This window comes from Muscardinus avellanarius (assembly GCF_963383645.1).
Source record: "Muscardinus avellanarius genome assembly, chromosome: 8".
NCBI classification, from domain to species: domain Eukaryota; kingdom Metazoa; phylum Chordata; class Mammalia; order Rodentia; family Gliridae; genus Muscardinus; species Muscardinus avellanarius.
Window position 1 is genome coordinate 15,075,090 of NC_137794.1, and position 18,449 is coordinate 15,093,538.

General features: G+C 37.0%; 1 protein-coding gene across 1 annotated transcript in view; it reads left to right on the forward strand.

Moving 5' to 3' along the window:
- The window catches only part of PRIM2 (DNA primase subunit 2), a gene marked incomplete at both ends in the record, with an annotated part of 291,802 nt that overhangs the window by 143,950 nt on the left and 129,403 nt on the right, over window positions 1–18,449 (forward strand). The window contains one exon of the mRNA XM_080700663.1: window positions 8,205–8,272. Coding sequence (XP_080556789.1) covers window positions 8,205–8,272 — 68 coding nt within the window. The remainder of the gene's footprint in view (window positions 1–8,204; window positions 8,273–18,449) is intronic.

The following is an 18,449-nucleotide window of genomic DNA, read 5'->3' on the forward strand; positions in this document are numbered from 1 at the left end:
TATGGCATTAAAGGTCACCTGTTTACTTTCCTAAGGTACCTAACTGGTACCTTTGGTTGACCAGTTTGAGACAATGCTGTTAGAGGTCTTGTGAGAATTTGAAGCTATATAGAACTCCTACCAGAATTCCCTGCATGCAGTAAAAACACTAGGGATGCTCCCTATTTGGCTACATTCTTATTCTATCAGAGCAGTACTTTAAGAGGTCAAACAAAAGGTTGACGGTTCAATCTCATCAATACCAACATGAAATTCAGAACATGTTGAATTCTACTCACTGCATCCTTGATTTGTTGATGAGCAGTCTAACTGTGAAACTGCCTGCTATAGCTTCAGAATTTAGAACCAGAATTATCAGAGTATTCTAGAAGTAAAATGATTTTATGGGGGTTTTACTCTAAGGAGAAAACCCAATGATCCATGTGTATTATTGCTGCATATCTCTTAATACCTTTTCTCCCTTGCTCAAGCAGTTGTTTTACATTTCTAAATGATGTAGAGCGTCAGGAAGGTGCTTAGGTCGGGCTTTGAATAACAAGCCGCTTTTCACACCATAGGTTTCATGATCAAAAATCAGCAGTGGGATGTGTGCTTGCATGATTCCCAGGTTTTTCCTCTCAGTTTTTCATATCATCCAGCCCCCTGAACTGGAAATACCTTGTTAACTTTGCACTGTTTAATATTCTTTGGAAATTAAACAACCTGGCATGTTTAGAGCTCAGATGGAACCTATCTGTTTTGCTTGATAAAGCTGATGGCCGGTTTGTGGAGTTTACATATTGAAAGTCATATTTGTGGCCAGCTGATAGAGAGATTTCCATGTATGGAGGCATTATACTGATGAAACCCTCTCTGTTTTGAAGATCAAGTGAGATAATGTGTGTGTTCAAGAGGTCTATGAAAACCAAAAAGTTCCCTGGATATCTGAGCACTAGGCTATTCAGCCTAGTGATTAACAGCATCCCAGCCTGCCAAGGGAGAACTTGAAACTGGAGAACAAATTTGGTTCTAGGAGCAAAGGGGAATATAATGTGGAATTTCACAGTCTGGGGTTTGTAATTGGAATCTGTTGCTATTATAAGGAAATGTAGTTCAAAAAGACACAGGATTTTCTGTTGTTAAAACCAATGAAGTTAAAAGAGCAGCTGCTTGTAAAAGTTAATTTTATTTGACATCTGCCTTGGTCCCAGTAATAAAAGTGATAGTTCTGTTGAACAACCTGTTCTCTCTAAAGCTGTATCTTTTTGTTACTGAGAGAGCTGTTTAAAAAATTGTTGCCTTTTGGTTTCAAAATTTTTTTCAATCTGTAAACCATATTTCTTTTATAGTATATTTATATATTCATAAATCATGCATCTTTTATTTAGTAGATTTTGATTTACTACATTGGGAAGTTATAAGATATAATAAGGTCATCTCAGATCTGGTATGAAGTTAGAATATGAAGATATTTTGAGGAATATTTCCTATTTGTTTTTACTTAAGATATCTAAATTATGATTCCCTTTGTCATTTATAAAATACTTAAGGCACCACGCTCTAATATCTCTGAGAAAGAGCACTCTTCTCCTTATTTGCATAGAACAATATTATATGAAAAGAAAGTGCCTAACTGGTGCTGATAACTTGTCTGGGATTTCTTGGATATAGTTTTGATATCATTGAATACTGTCATTCTGCCTGAGTATTGTAAGGAAGCAAAGTCAGTGATAGAGGGCGAAATCACTGGAGAACGAAATTGAGCAATATTTTGTAAGTGAGCATTGTTTTCCTGTCATTTTTATGTGTTTTAATTTAGCCAGTGTTGGGTGAGCTCAGAGAGAAGGGATTTATTACTATAAAAGGAAGCCACCTTCTTGTTCTTCATTTTCACCTGATTGATCCACCTTTGTTTTCAAAATGTTCACTGACTCTTTAAGAAGTGGTCATCCTATTTGCCCATGTATTTACCTCCTTGTTTATTTATTTTCCTTCTCCTCATTCCCATAATTTGGAGAACAAAATCATGAAAAATATGTTCTTCCTACCAACCCCTCTAAGCCCCTGATAAAAAATTAGTGTCGCAAAATAGCAACTGTTTAACAATAAAATCTCCTTTAGGGTTTTGGGAGCAATAGTCAGCTGCACATCTGGAGATAGAGTGCTTTCCTTGGGGAATATTTTTTTCATAAAGCAAAATGCATTTATTTCAGGTGTGTCACAAAAGAGTTAAAGAAGGTACTGGTTGTGTTCTCTAAACCATGATTGCATATAATCAGTGTTACAAAACTTTTAAGCCTATTTACAATAGCCTTTGTTTCTTTTATTATCTTGTTACAACTAAGGATAATAAACACCTACCTTTAATATTTATTATGTAATATGTATATATGTATGTTTATGTATCTAATCACCCATTCCCTATCTGAAGCAAACATTGACACTCAGCCCTATATTGTTTCCTGGATGTGGTTTGAAACTAAAGGGATTTAGTACTGCTACCCCAAAATATGGTCCCTTGGCTTGAGGAGATGACAGAAGCAGGAAGGTCATTCTTAACCTCCTCGACTTCCTGAAGCAGGACAGAAAAGCTCCATTACAGACCCTCTCCTAACCCCTTTCTAGAGGAAATGAATGCCCTTTTCTCTACAGGCACAGGGACATGGGAGAATCTGACAAATAGGTCTTGCTAAGTCCCCCTGTTTATTACCATTAGATTATACCTTTGTACCTTCTTTCCTCTGGTCAGACATCCACACAGCTGTCTGTGAAAACACACAGGCTTCCCTGGTTCTTTGGGTCTTCATTTCTGTAGTGCCTATGTCATGTAAATTTACATTAAATTAATTTGTATGCTTTTCTCTTGTTAGTCTGTCTTTGCTAATAAGGATCTCAGCCTGAACCAAGTAATGGGAAAGAAATATACTACTCTTTCCTCTGACAGAATGAACTCTCAACACAGTGCTCTAATACACTCCTTCTAGGCAATGACGGCTGGACAGCCCTGCTTAATGCATGTGATATGGGGAATTTAAGCAGTTCATTTTTTTTTTTTTGGTAACTTATTTGCTGATAACATTAGAATTTCAGTCTTCAGTCCCATATCCTCTCCTGGGCTCTAAATCTATCTTGTGTTTTAGGTACTCAAAAATACTTCAAATTCACCATGCTTAAAACTCAATTTATAATCATCCTTCTTCCCCTAACCTCCTCTTCTATAGCCACTATTTTGCCCGTAATTCAGTTGCCAGCGTACCTGATATCCTCCATATCTTCTTCCTTTTTAGTTTTGAAGCCCTGTGGACACTCCTCCTTCATATTCTTCATGTTCATGTCCTCCCTTCTATCTACAGTCTCTTCTATAATTTGGGTCTTCATCTTGGATGCCTGGATCACAGCATATCGCCCCCTTGCCCTCTACCTTGTCGTTCTTCATACTGCTAGAAAAGCAGTCTGTCCTCCCTCCCTCTCCTTCCCCAACTATTTCAACACAAATGTAGGCAAAATGTTATAACACACAACCATATACTTACTTCCAAGAACTAATAACATAATGTCATATTTGCTTTAGAACTTTATTTGCATTTAAGGACAGGGAAAGAATATCACTGAGAAAATTGAAGCTTCCGTCAGTCCTAATCCCCTTTTCCTCTTGCTGTCCCTAGATATAACCCAAATTACTTTCTACTGAGAATTTTTAGAAAGTCCTATCGGATTGAGGGCTTACAGTCCATTTATTTATCTGAGAATAAAAGGAGAAATGTGTGTGACCATTGTAGTTGATAGGTCATATATACTAATTAAGACATGAGAAATGTATGACCAGTGTCTAGGGCAGACTATTTTTTTGGGGGGGGGTCCTGAGGATTAGACACAGGGTCATTTTGCCTCAACTACACCCCCAGCCCTATTTTTTATTCTTTATTTTGAAACAAGGTCTCACCAAGTTGCAGGGTGCCTCCCTAAGTAGCTGAGTCTGGCTGTGAACCTGTGATCCTCCTGTCTCAGCCTCCCAGATATTAGGATTACAGGCATGCACCACGACGCATGGCGCCTGGCTGGGGCAAACTTTCTATACTCATGCCTCTCTTGGAAATATTTGAGAGGGGTGAATCTCAGTACTTACGGAGCACTTACGGTATGCCATGTTTTAAGCAGAGGAGGAAAAGGGAACTAGACAGAAAAGATCAAAGATCACTGCTGGTGGAGCTTATATTCTTGTGGGGTGAAGAGGATACAAGTAAGAAAATTAACACATAAGATAGTTTCAGGTAGTGGGAAATGCTGCAAGGTACCTGAGTACTAGATTGCCCAGGGGGTGAGAGCTGCTTTGCCAGTGGTGGTTAGGGAAAGTCTCTCTGAGGAGATGCTGCTTGAGCCAATCTCAAATGATGTGAAGAAACCTGCACACAAAAATTTGGCATCTTCAGGACTGAAAATCCATGGACAAAGTGAATTTTGAAGAGCACTCTCCTATTTGTGAAGTGAGGGGTGCTCAGCAGAAGGCTCCTGGCCAGCACGCTGTGGCGTGTGGAATGCTCTGAAGGGGGTGTGCTGAGTGAGTCCAGACACCCAGTGCTAGCCTGGGCCCTGCGAGTATGTCCCAATGAGCTGCTTATGGCCCAGGAACTCAGTTTCCTCTGGTATCAAATGATAAGGCTCACCAGAGACCCCCAGACTTTCTCTTGTCTCTTGTTCCTTCATATGTGATATTTATGGCATTTACAGGAAGATTATTGGTTGGCAGAAATTATTCTTATGTTTCATACCTGAATATATGTCAATATGTAAGATTTATTCAGTGATACCAATGTTTAAAACAAGATTTACTTAGGAATCAGTAACCTAGTTGGGTGTGATGGTACATGCCTGTAATTCCAGTAGTTGGGAGGCTGAGACTGGAGGATCACAGGCTCAAGACCAGCCTCAGCAATTTAGTGAAATTCTCAGCAACCTAAGGGGGTTTGAGCCATAGCTCAAAAGTAGAATGCCTCTAGATTCATTCCTCATTGTCACAAACAAACAAACAAACAAATAAACAAACAAACAAATCCAGTAACCTGTTATGTTTATTTAAAAAAACACAAACCTTGTACTGGTTAATTAGATGTGATAACTATATTAATAATGGAAGGACATTTTAACTCCTCTCTAACCTTTGAACAATAAGAAATAAGCTATTAGCTATGCCAAATATTATGATGGTTTTCATGAAATAGCCCTAACTTAAGCAGCCCATCTAGACATTACAGATGTATATGTACTGTGCCAGGTCGTCTTTTCTCTCATTCTTGGTGATTTACATATAAACAGAATTGTTTTGTTTTCTATAAAAAGAAAAAACTAAAACAAATTTGGAAACTAAAATCTATTTAACCTAGATAGATACATGTATATCAAGTTTTACAGGAAATGATAAAAATCTTATTTTTATTTATTTTTGTCATTTTTTTCTAATGCTAAAAGTCTTGTTTTGATAGTATATTGTTTTATTGAAAGGCAGATAATTGTGATTTAGTTTAATTTTGATTGAGATTTAATTTTAATCAAAGCAGAATTAGCAAAGCTTTAACTATGAAATGCAGAAATATTTTTAGCAATTAATGGAATTACACAGTTGCAAGTTCTAATACAAGAACACAAATTCTTAGATTTGCTAAACATCTGTTATGTTACAAGTGCTAGGGATGCAGTGCCTCTCAGAGTGGAATGAATGTGAGGATAACTATACTACCTTAGTGAGGAATTTCAAAATAAATGATGGAGCCAGTTGCCTCTAAAATAAAGTTTACTTTCCGTCAGCAAAAGGTCAGCAGATGGCTTTTCTACTTTAAAGAGCTTTGGAATAGCTTTATTGCCTCATCTCCTTCATATGAAGAGATAGGCTTTTTTTTTTCTTTTGAAAGTGCTAATTGTTTTAAAAGTTAAGCAAAAACTTTGGAACATATTTTGTTCAGAGCACTGATTCCTGGTTTAGAAATCATTCTCTTTTTCTTTTTTGGTATAGAGAATTGAACGCAGGAGCATTCTATTTGTGAGGTACACCCCCAGCCCTTTTTATTTATTTATATTTTGTCTCGATACAAGGTCTCTTGCTAGGTTCCTGAGACACTCATTGCTGAGGCTGGTCTGAACCTGTGATCCTCCTATCTCAGCCTCCCCAGTATTGGCATTTCAGGCGTGCACCACCATGCCAGGCTGAGGAATCATTCTTGCTAGAGATTCAAAATTGAAAATAAGTTGGAGGCAGAGAGGGGCTGAGGGAATGAAAAACTGAAATCATAGATAATAGGTGTTCCAGAAGCTGGACCAGCGGCACATTTCTACCACCATTTTGAGGAGGAAATATTCTGCCATCAGGTCTTGTGGGGTTGAGAGATGTTTGATCAGTTCCTCGTTCAGTGCTTGTTATTTTGTAATGTGGCCCCAAAGGAAAAATTTTAACAGAATCTTTGATGGAAGACCATTCAGACAACTTTATCCTGAGAAGCTAAGGGAATTATTAGATGATTTTAATTATAGGTGAGGTTAACGTCCAGTCTGAATATCTGACTCTGACCTTGGGTGGAGAATGAACGAGGGGTAAGCAAGAATGGAGGCAGAAATAATAGTGAGTAGAAATATACTGTCGGTTTAGGGAAAAGGAAATGAAGCCTGAGATTAAGATGAAGGGACAGGTTTGAGAAACATTTCTAGGAAGTTACTGAGACTCTTCTGTTTGTTTGCTTCTAGTTAGAAAAGACAATTTAATCAGAAAGCATGCTATCCAGTTGGCAGAAGTAACCGGAGAATCCCAGTTTGCCTGCTCTGTTTTCAGAGAATTGACTTTGGAAACATGTAGGTCAACCCTTTAAGTCTTTTTAGACCATATTTTGGTTCAGAGTCATGAAGTTTCGAAAGAATTGAGCAATGAAAATGGCATTTTCTATAGAGGGATTTGACATTAACAGATACAGAATGTATTAAAGTGTTTTGTTTATAAAACTCAACAACCTTGATAAATTTATGTTATGAATTGCCAGACCTGACATTTCTCATAGATACTGAAACTCTGTTGGTTATGCTAAGGTTGCAGTATCCTAATTGTCTCGTTTTTGTTGTATTAATTTTGATATATGATGGCTATTGTACAAAATTGGGGGTATTTTCCACTATAATTAATGTGATTTAATAAAATGATGTAATACATGGCTTTTTGTCAATTTTTAACAGATATCTTTTACAAATAGTTCTATTTTATTTGCATAGTATAAAATAGGTTTGGATTAAGTGCCGATTTTTATTTTCAGGCAATTTTAGTTAATGTGTGAATACTTAGAATGAAGATACCCTACGTAACATCAATAAGTATCTTTCAGTTTGTTGCTTGTCTTAAAGTTCTCTTCTGCGAATCATCATAATTTATTAATAGAATACAAGATTTATTCTGATCTATTTTGTTCTATTTTATTGCGTTCAGTTCAAGCTATCTGATTACTTTGGGTGAATATCTTTAAATTCTTTGAGCAGAGTTTTATAAGCAAAGAACAGAGAGGGAAGTAGGGTTACATAGAAATAGTTAATATTACAATAAAAATAAGCAAATTTACATTTTCATGATATACTGTCAGCTCATTGCATAATATTTAACAAAAAGATTTTGGTTCTCTATTTCTTAAATCATTTGGAGCTCATGTCTCAGTATTAAGTGCTTTGATTCACTTTGGTATACTTCAAAGATGCCCTTGGGTTTATAGTAATGTGGTAGTCAAAATTAAGGAATGCTTGGTGGTGTATGTGTGTGCATATGCACTTCTGCGTGTCAGCGATTCAGAGTGGCTTAGCTCTAAATGAAAGTCTCCCTCACGGCTGGTTGTTATATGTTTTAATATTTAGGAGTTTTTCCATTTTTATTTATGCAGGTAATATTTTCACAAGTAGGGTCTTCATAAACTATGGGTACTCCCTTATTTTCTTTTGCTTCCCTTTTTCTTTAGTTCTAAGGTTGGTAATATACCTACATATCTACAGCCATATGATTGTCTTTAATCACATAATAAGTCAGCTTTCTATATAGTAATTCCTTGGTTTAAAAAAGAAACTTTTATTTATTTATTTAGTTAGTTTTTACATTTTTAGTACTGCCTGTCTGGTCTGCTCTCCCGGGCCCTCTTTAGCCATTAGCATTCATTTCTGTTTAGCGTTTGGCCTTTGCTGTTTTTACTAACGCTGCCTTCTCTTTCCAGTTAACAGCCAGGTCCTTGCCTACTGTGCAGTCAGACGAGAGACTTCAGCCTCTGCTCAACCACCTCAGGTAATACAGAGGTGCAGCCACGTTATGCTTTGAAATGCAAGTGCTTGAATGTGGGTAAAATATGTTAACTTGCCTTCATTTACTGAAATATGAACTTCTTTTCTTTTTTATTAGATTTTTACTTGTGCTTTGTAATTATACATAACGGTGACACTCATGATATATTCATACATGCACATAAGTCTGTCAGATTCATTCCCCAGCACCTCCCCTTTCAAACATCTGATCTGCATAATCATAGTTTTAGTTTTAATCACCGGTCTCACTCTGAAAGAAGAGAGTAAATGACTGTAACAGAGGTAATGTAAAAGCAAACTATATATTAACATACGTAGTATTACTGATGCTTTCTACTAGTCAAAGTGAAATGTGGGTGGAAAATAATATGGAATAGGCTGGGAAGAGCAAGAGTGAGTGGAAGTGCCATAAATTGAACTGAAAGAAGGGATAAAATTAAAGAAGGCAGAAAAAAAGGAAAGGAAAATTAAAAAAAAGTACTGGAGGGGAAGTAGATGTTAAAATGAGAGGAAGAGGATGAGGGGTTGGGGAAAAGGAATGTTAATGGGGGAGAAGAAAAGGGGTACTGAGAGGGTCCGGTTGACTGATAAAACTAGCTAGAACCCTGACAAAATGCTGAACATGGGGAGACAAGGGAGTTTGTTTACATCAGCCAGCTAGTGCAGTATTGTCCTACCGTGACTTAATTTTCTTTTTGTTGATGTTTTTGAAATGGAGGCACTTCTGGGTTTTGATTGGAAAATATCCCAGCTATGAGAGAAGTCTGGTGGATAGCAATATGGTGCTGTTTGATTGTGCTTAGCTCAGCCCCACACCAGCCAGACCTCTTAGGGGATTCTGTGCTGAGCTCTCTGAGCTCTGCTCCTCTGGCCAGGCCACCTCTGGTGAGAGCATCGCCTCTTTTACACAGATTTCCCCTCAAAATGACCTTGTTCCTGTGACTGGGTGGGGATGAAAGCTGGCGGCCAGTGGCCAGCACCCTCACCCACACCGGCCTGCACTGATCTGTGGTGTCAGCCCTCATTCTTCAAGCCTCTGTCCTTGTGCTGGGGGGCTTGAGCCTACCCTCCAGGGTGTGCAGGGCAGGGATATCACGGGTTTACTCCAGACCCCGATCTGTCCCAGTTCCACCCCCTGTCAGCCACACTCCTTATCTCAGAGATCAGAATACCAATTTAAGGTGAAAGGCCTTCCCTCAGCTCTGCAGACTGGTAGGCTGGCTGCCAGGGCTTCCTTCCCCTAGTCTATGTTACCCTCTCATGCCAGTGTCCAGACGACTCATGGCTCGAGCGCCCACTGGTCCAGAGAAACGCAGAGCCTGAATGGCTGTGCAGTCTTGGCTATTCAAAAGCCAAGAACAAGATAAAAAAAATGAGATATGAAAAACCAAGGTGAGCTGCAGGGCCAGGGACCTCACCCGGGAAGGCAGTCTCCTAAAGCTGCTGCAGCCTCCCTACCAGGACCCTCTCCGCGGAGAGCGCTGGGACTCTTTCTTGTGCTGACTCAGCTCACCATACCTGATCTGATTTGTCTATGCAGACTGCAGATTTGTTGGACAGGGGTGCCTGCTTTTCTCAAATTCAGTGGGAGAATTTCTTTGAGCTCCGTGGAGGTGAGCTGCCCCCACCCCAAGCCTCTGCACACCCAGCATCACTCTCATTCAACATTATTAGATCTCTTTCGCTTCTAGAACTCAGTATTTTTTTACGGTTTCCACCTGGGCTTTAGCTCTTCGAGTTGCCTACTAGCATTTCCCTGTAGTTTTCCTATCTCAATTTGCCCCACAGAAGTTTTCTTTTCGTTCATTTTTGGAGAACTACTGCAATATTGTGGGTTCTTCTAAGCTGATACTTTCCAGTCTGCTAAATTTCTTTTTTTTTTTTTTTTTGTTGTTGTTGCTTGAATTCCGTTAATCATATTGACGTTCTTAGTAAAATCTACTCGTTACCTTAACTAGCAGATTAACTTTAAATACTGTAGAAAACTCTTAATTCAGCCAAGCATGATGACACATGCCTGTAATCCCGGTACGTTGAACAGGAGGGTTGTGAGTTCAGAGCTAGCCTCAGCAATTAGTGAGGTTCTCAGCAACCTAGCAAGACCCTGTTTCAAAATAAATAAATAAATAAATAAATAAATAAATAAATAAATAAATAAATTTAAAAAACAGGAGTAAGGGGTGTAGCTTAGAGGTGGAATACCCCAGGTTCAATCCCCACTACTGTGGAAAAAAAAGAAAAGAAAAAGAAAATTCTTATTTTAACAGAAGTGTATAAAACTACTATTTTTCTTGCGGGGGGGGGTGTCTAGGGATGGAACCCAACCCAGGGGCATTTGACCTCCTAGCTATACCTCATCCCCTATTTTTTTTTAATTCTTTATTTTGAAACAGGGTCTCACTAAGTTGTAGGGGGCCTCACTAAGTAGCTGAGGTTGTCCCCGAACCGCGATCCTCCAGTCTCAGCCTCCCGAATGCTGGGATTACAAGCGTGTGCCACCACACCTGGTTTCCTACTGGATAAATTTAAGTTAAAGTGAATAGAGATGACTAACTTTACAGAAGGATCCAAAATGAATTTGTTATTACCTTAAACATATGGCTGAGGCATACTTTTATTGGGGATAAATGAAATGGGTAGGGTTTGTTTTCTAAACAAAAACATGTTATAACCTCATTTAAAACATAAAGTTAGAAAATACAGGAAAAGGAAAAACCTGTTATTACTAATCAGAAGTAATTTTTCTTACCATCTTTACTTTAAAAAAACCCTATGTTTATACTTCTGCAAAATTTACTATTTTTTGCTTTTTATAAACATTTTAAGATTTTTCTCTATTATTAAAATTATTCTACAAACATCATTTTTAGTGACTACATGATATTTTCTTGTAGGCTGCACCATAGTTTATTTATCATTTTTGGGGAGCCATGTAGGTTATTTTCATTTTCTAATATAAGTAATGTTGTATGTTAATTTTTATCTATATTTTAGATCATTTTCTTAAGATAGGTTTAAAAAAGTATTACTTTGTCAGCGTATGAGCCATTTTAAAGATTTAAGATGTATATATTTGTTTTTTAAAACCTTATTCTACTTATATTCTCCTATTGTACTTATTATACCCTGAATTAGATGGGGCAGCCAAAACAGTTGCTCATTTAATAGGTAGAGATACTATTGTAATCATATGTATTTCAGTTATTATTGTCTTTTAGACATTTGATCTTTCTTATTTTGTTGTGAAATTAATGGCCTGATTTTTTTTACTCATTTATTGATGGTACTTCTTACTTTTATTTAATCTTATGTGCTTGATTTATTTTTCTATTTATGTATTTTTGGCACTAGATATTTAACCCCAGGGGCATTTTGCTTCTGAGCTATACCCCCAACCCCTTTTAATTTTTATTTTGAAACAGTGTTTTGCCAAGTTCCTCAGGGCCTCACTAAGTTGCTGAGGCTGGCCGCAAACTTGTAATCCTCCTGTCTTAGCCCCATAAGCATTGGCATTACAAGCATGTACCACTAGCTCTTATGTGGATAGTAGCTGTATGATATATTTTTCAGTTTTTTGTTTTCTAGAACCGATAATGTTTTATTGTATAATCCTCCTCCTCCTCCTCCTCCTCTTCCTCCTCCTCCTCCTCCCTTCTTGGACTATGGATTGAAACCATGGTGCTTTTTTTTTTGGTTTTGTATCTTCTTTTCCTTTCTTCTTCTTCTCTAGTAGCTATTCCATCCCAGGCAGGTACTTTTTAACATCTGTTCATTTATTTTGTTGGGACCAAGATTAATATGTTAGCAGGAATTGAGTAGCCTACATATTATGCCGGTCGTCCAGTTTTCTAGCGCTCTGTTAAGAAACTGAAGTGTCCCCTTTGCGTCTCATGCCTAACCCTCCGGCTGCCCATCCAATTCCTTTGGAGATTTTGTCTCCTGAGTTTCTCTCTTATTTCAGCAGCCTCTTCTCTTCTTGAGGCCTGCTTTACCCTCTCTAGTATGTATCATATCCTTACCATATGTGATTATATTATTCCTCAGCTTAACAGCCATCTCTGCCTCTTCAGTCTCATTTTAGATGAAGTCTGAACTCCTTAGCGTGGTTTTTAAGCCCTGCTAATAGGAGCCTGACCTGTCTGTTTCTTTGGCCTCTTTTTTTTTTCAACACTTGAGCCCTACTTTCTAGCCCCACCCAATGCCATGAAGTTCCTCTACTACAGTATGTTTTTGCTAGCTTACCTCTATGCCTTTTCAATGCTTTCCTCCTTCTATTTATGCATACTTAACATATATGAATTTATACACATATATAATTTAAAAATGGTTTTGAAACACATTTCATATTTAATATGTTTTAATACATGTATTTACATATACAAGTATATATTAAATACACATGTGTTTCTCCCTTACCCCACTTTTTAAAACTTGGCTAGCTTTTGCTCAAGTGTTACCTCCTCTGGTAAGTTTCCTCTGACCATTTATTTCTTTCTGCTTTGGTCTGAGTCAGATCCCTTTTGTAGGTGTTTTTATAATATCCCATAATCCCCTCCATATTACAGATTTGATATTATAATTGTTTACTCTAATTTCCTCATTATAGCATGAGCTGATTGATTTAAGAGCTTCTAAAGAAACTTTTATATTTGTATTTCTAGTAGCTGGGATAGTATTTGGCATATTATTTTTATTATATATATTATTGGACAAATTAAGAGAAATTAAATTAGTGATGTTTTGTTGTTTTCTTCTGCACAAAATTTTCAAATTTTATAAGTCAAATTGTTAATTTTTTTCCATAAAACCAGTGGTTCAAAAGATAAAAACCTTAAGAGTCAAATCTTACCTCTAGTTAATACTTGATTCTGTGAGATAATGATGGATTCTCCTCCCTCCATCTCAGTATGGTAATTGTCACCTGGAATTTATATTAACTACCGACATATCTCCTAGAGTTCTTGAAACTCGCACAAATTGTACATTCGATTAGGACTTTTATTCTCTGTGGAGTTTATGCATGACTGGTTACCTAGCAACCAAAGCTAGATACTACATGTAATATGTACCAACTGATGTTGCTTTTTTATTATTATTAAACCAAATGGTTTCTCATTTTATTACATGTCAGAGATCAGAGATGTCTGTATGTAGGGTGGCAGCTGATGTGCATAGTCTAACACTTGCTGTTCTACAAAGTAACCTTGTGATATGGCTTTCAAGGATATTGAATTGTCTTTTTCAGTTATTCCAATGTAATGTTTAACTTTTATTCATTTTTTTAGGTCAGGATTGGAAAGGATATTATTTGGTTTGAGAGATTCTAATGATAATCTTGTTAGGAGAAGTTAATTATCATTGATTTGCATGAACTATGTAATTTAAATGTTACCTAGAGGAGATGGACATTAGAAGGTTGAGACTGAGAACACTGTTAGGGCTAATTTTGTTTAGTACCGCTAATGATCAAAGAAGAATGATGAATAGTATTTTAATTAAATTTGTCAATAAAACTAATTTGGGAGATGATTTAAAAGCCTATAAAGATTGAACAGTGTAGCAATGTAGAGAAATTTTCAAATTATTTTACAGGACTAAAGATACTCAAGGAGAATTCATGTGGCACTTTTTTCAAAGAGAATTCATGTAGCACTTTGTCAATCTGACAACCTGGAATAATGCTTAATAATATAGGTAATTGAGACAGGAGAAGTAATATGTCCAGATTTTTCTTAGTTAAATTCAGTTCTCTAGTTAAAAGTTAAATTAAGCTCAGAAAAACATTTTATTTCAATTTCTCATGAAAATATGAGGTTATTTTGATTTATTAGTAGCATCTATTCATTCATTAGTTACTGAGTTTCTATTATGTGCTTGGAATAAAAATAAGATACCCTCTGTTATCAAGGAATTTCTAAGTGTGCTTTGATTTGAGACTAGGCCTTTAAGCAAGTTACAAAGTTTGTACATCTTACTATTAGAATTAAACACCAAGTGTATAATTTTATTAATTAAACTGTTTCCCTCAGGTAATTATTTCCTTAAGTTATAAGGCCATGACCACTCGCCCCCCCCCACTTTAAAAATGGTCTAACATAGTAGTAGCTCACATTAATGTTCAGATTGGGCTAAACTTTAATCTCACTTGGGAAATGTCATTAACTAGAAGGAGAATAAAGGGAGGCAAGGGAATGAACACAGTCCCCAAGGTGATAAGTTCAGTAGTTTCAGGCATTTTAAGCTTAAAATACCGATGGGACTTATATGGGGAATGTTACAAGTCATCAGGGTGGAGGTGGCGCTTGGTATAAGGGAAATGGTTGAGACCACTAAGGGGGAGAGTATGGAGTGGAAGAAAAGGGGAAACAGCCCTGGCAAGAGCCCGAGATTATCAGGGCTTACATGACTTGTGATGGGCAGCAGTGGAGATGAGTGCAGATAGTTGGAAACCATTAAAATATCAGGGAGGAGTCTTGAATGAAGAAGAACTCAACAAATGATAGTGGTATCAAAGATGCCAAGGGGGAAATGGTTAAAAAGGGAAGATTTTTTTAAAAGAGTTAAAAAGGCACTGTCGAGTGCACAGGGAAGTCAGGTCAGAACTGCACAGCACCAGTTGGCTTGGGCACCTGGGGTCCCTGGAGGCTAAAACACTGTGATGGTACAGGGGCGAGCGTGAGCCCTGTCAGCTGCAGAGATGTAGGGAGCCCGGGGCACTCTCAGTACGGCATAATTCTCAGGGTTGGAAGGGGAGAGGACTTTATCCATAAACTTTATGGTTAAAGAAAATATTTTTAATTTTTTCTTAAGGTTAAAAAGATAAATATACAGGATAAGGAGGAAATGAAGACTATGGGGGTTAGAGAGAATAATTGAGGGCAAGGTTTTAGAAAGGGTTGGAGGGAATAGGACCAAGAAATCAACTGGTTGGTGTTTAAAAATATCTTCCAACCTAGATTTTTAGTTTATATACTCTGAAGAACCTAGTGAGGATGGCAGGTGGTCACTTATCATTGCTTCTATTTTAAAGGGTGACAAAGCTCTCATTAGGAAGGCCTACTTTTTTCAGTGAAGAACATTGCCCTTGTCTCCCCTCGAGTTGAAGGCTATGGTACAGTGGCATGTGCCTGCACTCCCAACTACTCTGGAACTTGAGGCAGGAGAATTGTTTGGTCTTTAGGAGTTCCAGGCCAGCTTGGACAACATAGCAAGGTCCTGTCTCGGCAGGTGGGGGAGACTTTGTTACCATTTTTTAAAATGACATCAAGACTCTTAAATTAGTAAAAATGAATTTACTTAGACTTTAAAAAAAAGTGTTCAGACTGCTGGAGAGAATTTGTATGAATTATTATTTTTGCATTCCTTAAATCACACATCACTAGATATGCCATCTAATGAGCCTACATTTCATTGTGATTTTATTGTAATCTCCATGGTTCTATGTCACTGCATTTTCTAGGATGAACTATTGAATAAATTGTTCTTTTTTAGCTATATAAAGATCTTTGGATATGTCCTTATAAATATAGAATTTTGTTGTAAATAAGTATCAAGTATTTTTGCTACTCTAACAGTGGTACCCATGGAATAAAATTTATAAAATTGTATTAGGCTATCAATGCTGAAGGTTAAAGATTGTTATTTTGACTTATCTCATTTATTAGTGTAAAGTACAAACAGATGAGACTAGAGAATCTATCCCATATTCTATATGCAATAACTTTAATTGTGTAATTCAAATTTTTTTCTTAAAACAATGCCTCTTTGCCAGGCGTGGTGGTGCATGTTTCTAATCCCAGCATTTGTGAGGCTGAGAGAGGAGGTTCGCAGCTCACAGACAACCTCAGCTATTTAGTGAGGCCCTTTGCAACTCAGTGAGACCTTGTTTCAAAATGAAGATAAAAAGTAGGGCTGAGATTGTAGCTCAGGTGCCCCTGGGTTCCATCCCTAGTACTGAAAAAACAAAACAAAACAAAACCTCTTTCTACAGTATATTTATCGTCCTATTTTATTCCTCCACTTTGAGATATTTAGCGAGGAGGGGCAGCATATTATAGATCACTTTAATAGTTGCTTTTAATATTTTGTCCTTAAAGAGTTAATTTAGGTTTTTAAGAAAAACTGATTTTAAACTCTGTGTACACGCTTATAATCCCAGCATTTAGGAGGAGGCGATAGGAGGATCAAGGGCTTGTGACCATCCTCAGCTACTTAGTGATGGCCTCCGTGACTTAGTGAGACCCTGTTTCAAAATAAAGAATAAAAAACAGGGCTGGGAGTGTAGCTTGGAGGTATAGAATGCCCCAGGGTTCAATCCCTAGTACTACACACAAAAAGAAAAGAATAACTGATTTTAAAAGTGTTTGTTAAAGTAGTTCTTCTAATTTTATTAGTATAGTTTAGTCCAGCAATTAATTAGAAAGCAAATAAAGATAAAACAAGAGAGCAAAGAGAACTTTACTTAAAGTAAATACCTAGACTATGGATTAACATGCATCCTGAAGTTGTAAACAGGTATTTATACTGACCTTTATTTTAAAATAATTTAAAATAATTAACTCATCTTTCTTATTTGCTATTGTTACAAACTATTTTTTATAAGATTACTTTTCCTAACAGAGTACCTTTGTTTAATATATACATATTACTATTATTCCTTTAAAAATATACTGTCACATTTATTTATTTATTTATTTTTTGCGGTACTGGGAATGGAACCCAGGGGCATTTTACCTCTGAGCTACACCCCCAGCCCTATTTTTTAATCTTTATTTTGAAACAGGGTCTCACTGAATTCTAAAGTGCCTCACTAAGTAGCTGAAGCTGTCCTGGAACCATGACCCTCCTGTCTCAGCCTCCCGAATGCTGGCATTACAAGCGTGTGCCACCATTCCTGGCTCCTGTTACAAATCTTATATCAGACAGTGAACGTCCTTAAGAACGCTTTCTGTAGTATTTCCATAGTGGTACAGTGAAGTGTTTTGTTTTTGAATTCTTATTTTGAATCAGAAAATTGTCTGGGTATTCATTATGCCTATTGTGGTAAATATGAAAATGTATGCTAGAGAATGGTTAGAGGTGGGCTTGCCCAGATGGAGGCGAGAGGAAGCGCCAGGCCATGGTGCTCTGCTCTGGGAGCTGCTGGCGCTTCCTCATCAGTGTATCCGGGCTCCCGTAGGACCTTCAACTATTTATTCCTGTTTTGCATGCAGCCGCACAGGCTTTTAGTCCACTGATTATTGTAAAGGTTTCCCAGGTGCCGTGTAAGATATTAACAAATTAGAATATGTTATTCTCCATTCTCTTTGAATTATAACTTTTTTTTAAACTTCTGAATGGAAAATGTTCATGTATTCTTCGAGATGCAGTTGACAAGAGCTGGCTTCTTTATTAAAATCAGCCCATTGCATGAAGGGCGTTATAATAGATGCTGATTATGTGCAAAGGAACTAGTACATGTGGTTCCTTAACTCAAGAAGTTTTTATTTTCCAAAGGAAAAGAACCAGCATTTATGAACACACACACGCAAGCATGCATGTACACTGCATTACACCCAAGACTGCAGTGGGATCATTGCTGCAGCTTAATCAAAAAGGAAAGTGTTAGTAGAGGCAGTATCTGTATGTAGATTGGGTTATAAATTTAATTCCACTTTACATGTTTGGTAAAATATAGTCACACTATATAAAATTGGGGAAAAAAAGAAGCTAATTCGATCTCCCTAATTCTACCACTGAGTAGGTTTTTGTTATAATCTCTGCTTATTTGTATATACGTATAATGAAAGTGGCTAAACTTTCAAGCAGTTCTTCACTTATGTCATAACTATTTAATAATTTAGAAAATTGATTTTCTTAGCTCTAAATTTAAGCATCTGTGTGATTTCAGTTGAAGATAGATATAACTATTTTTACTTACCTCTTGCTACTTTATTTGATGTTTAGGCTCTTTCTTTTCTTTTGAATAAATCTACTAGTAAAAATTACAGACCATTAGCAGTTTCTATATGTCAAGGGAAGTCTACTGGGGAGAAGAAATGTGGGGATGACTTCATTACGAGGGAACTGCAGCATAGATGTTTTCCAGCAGATGGAGATAAGAACAAATAATAATAGAAAACTAAGTAGTAGATAGAAGCGTAAAGGTGTCATGTTGCCTA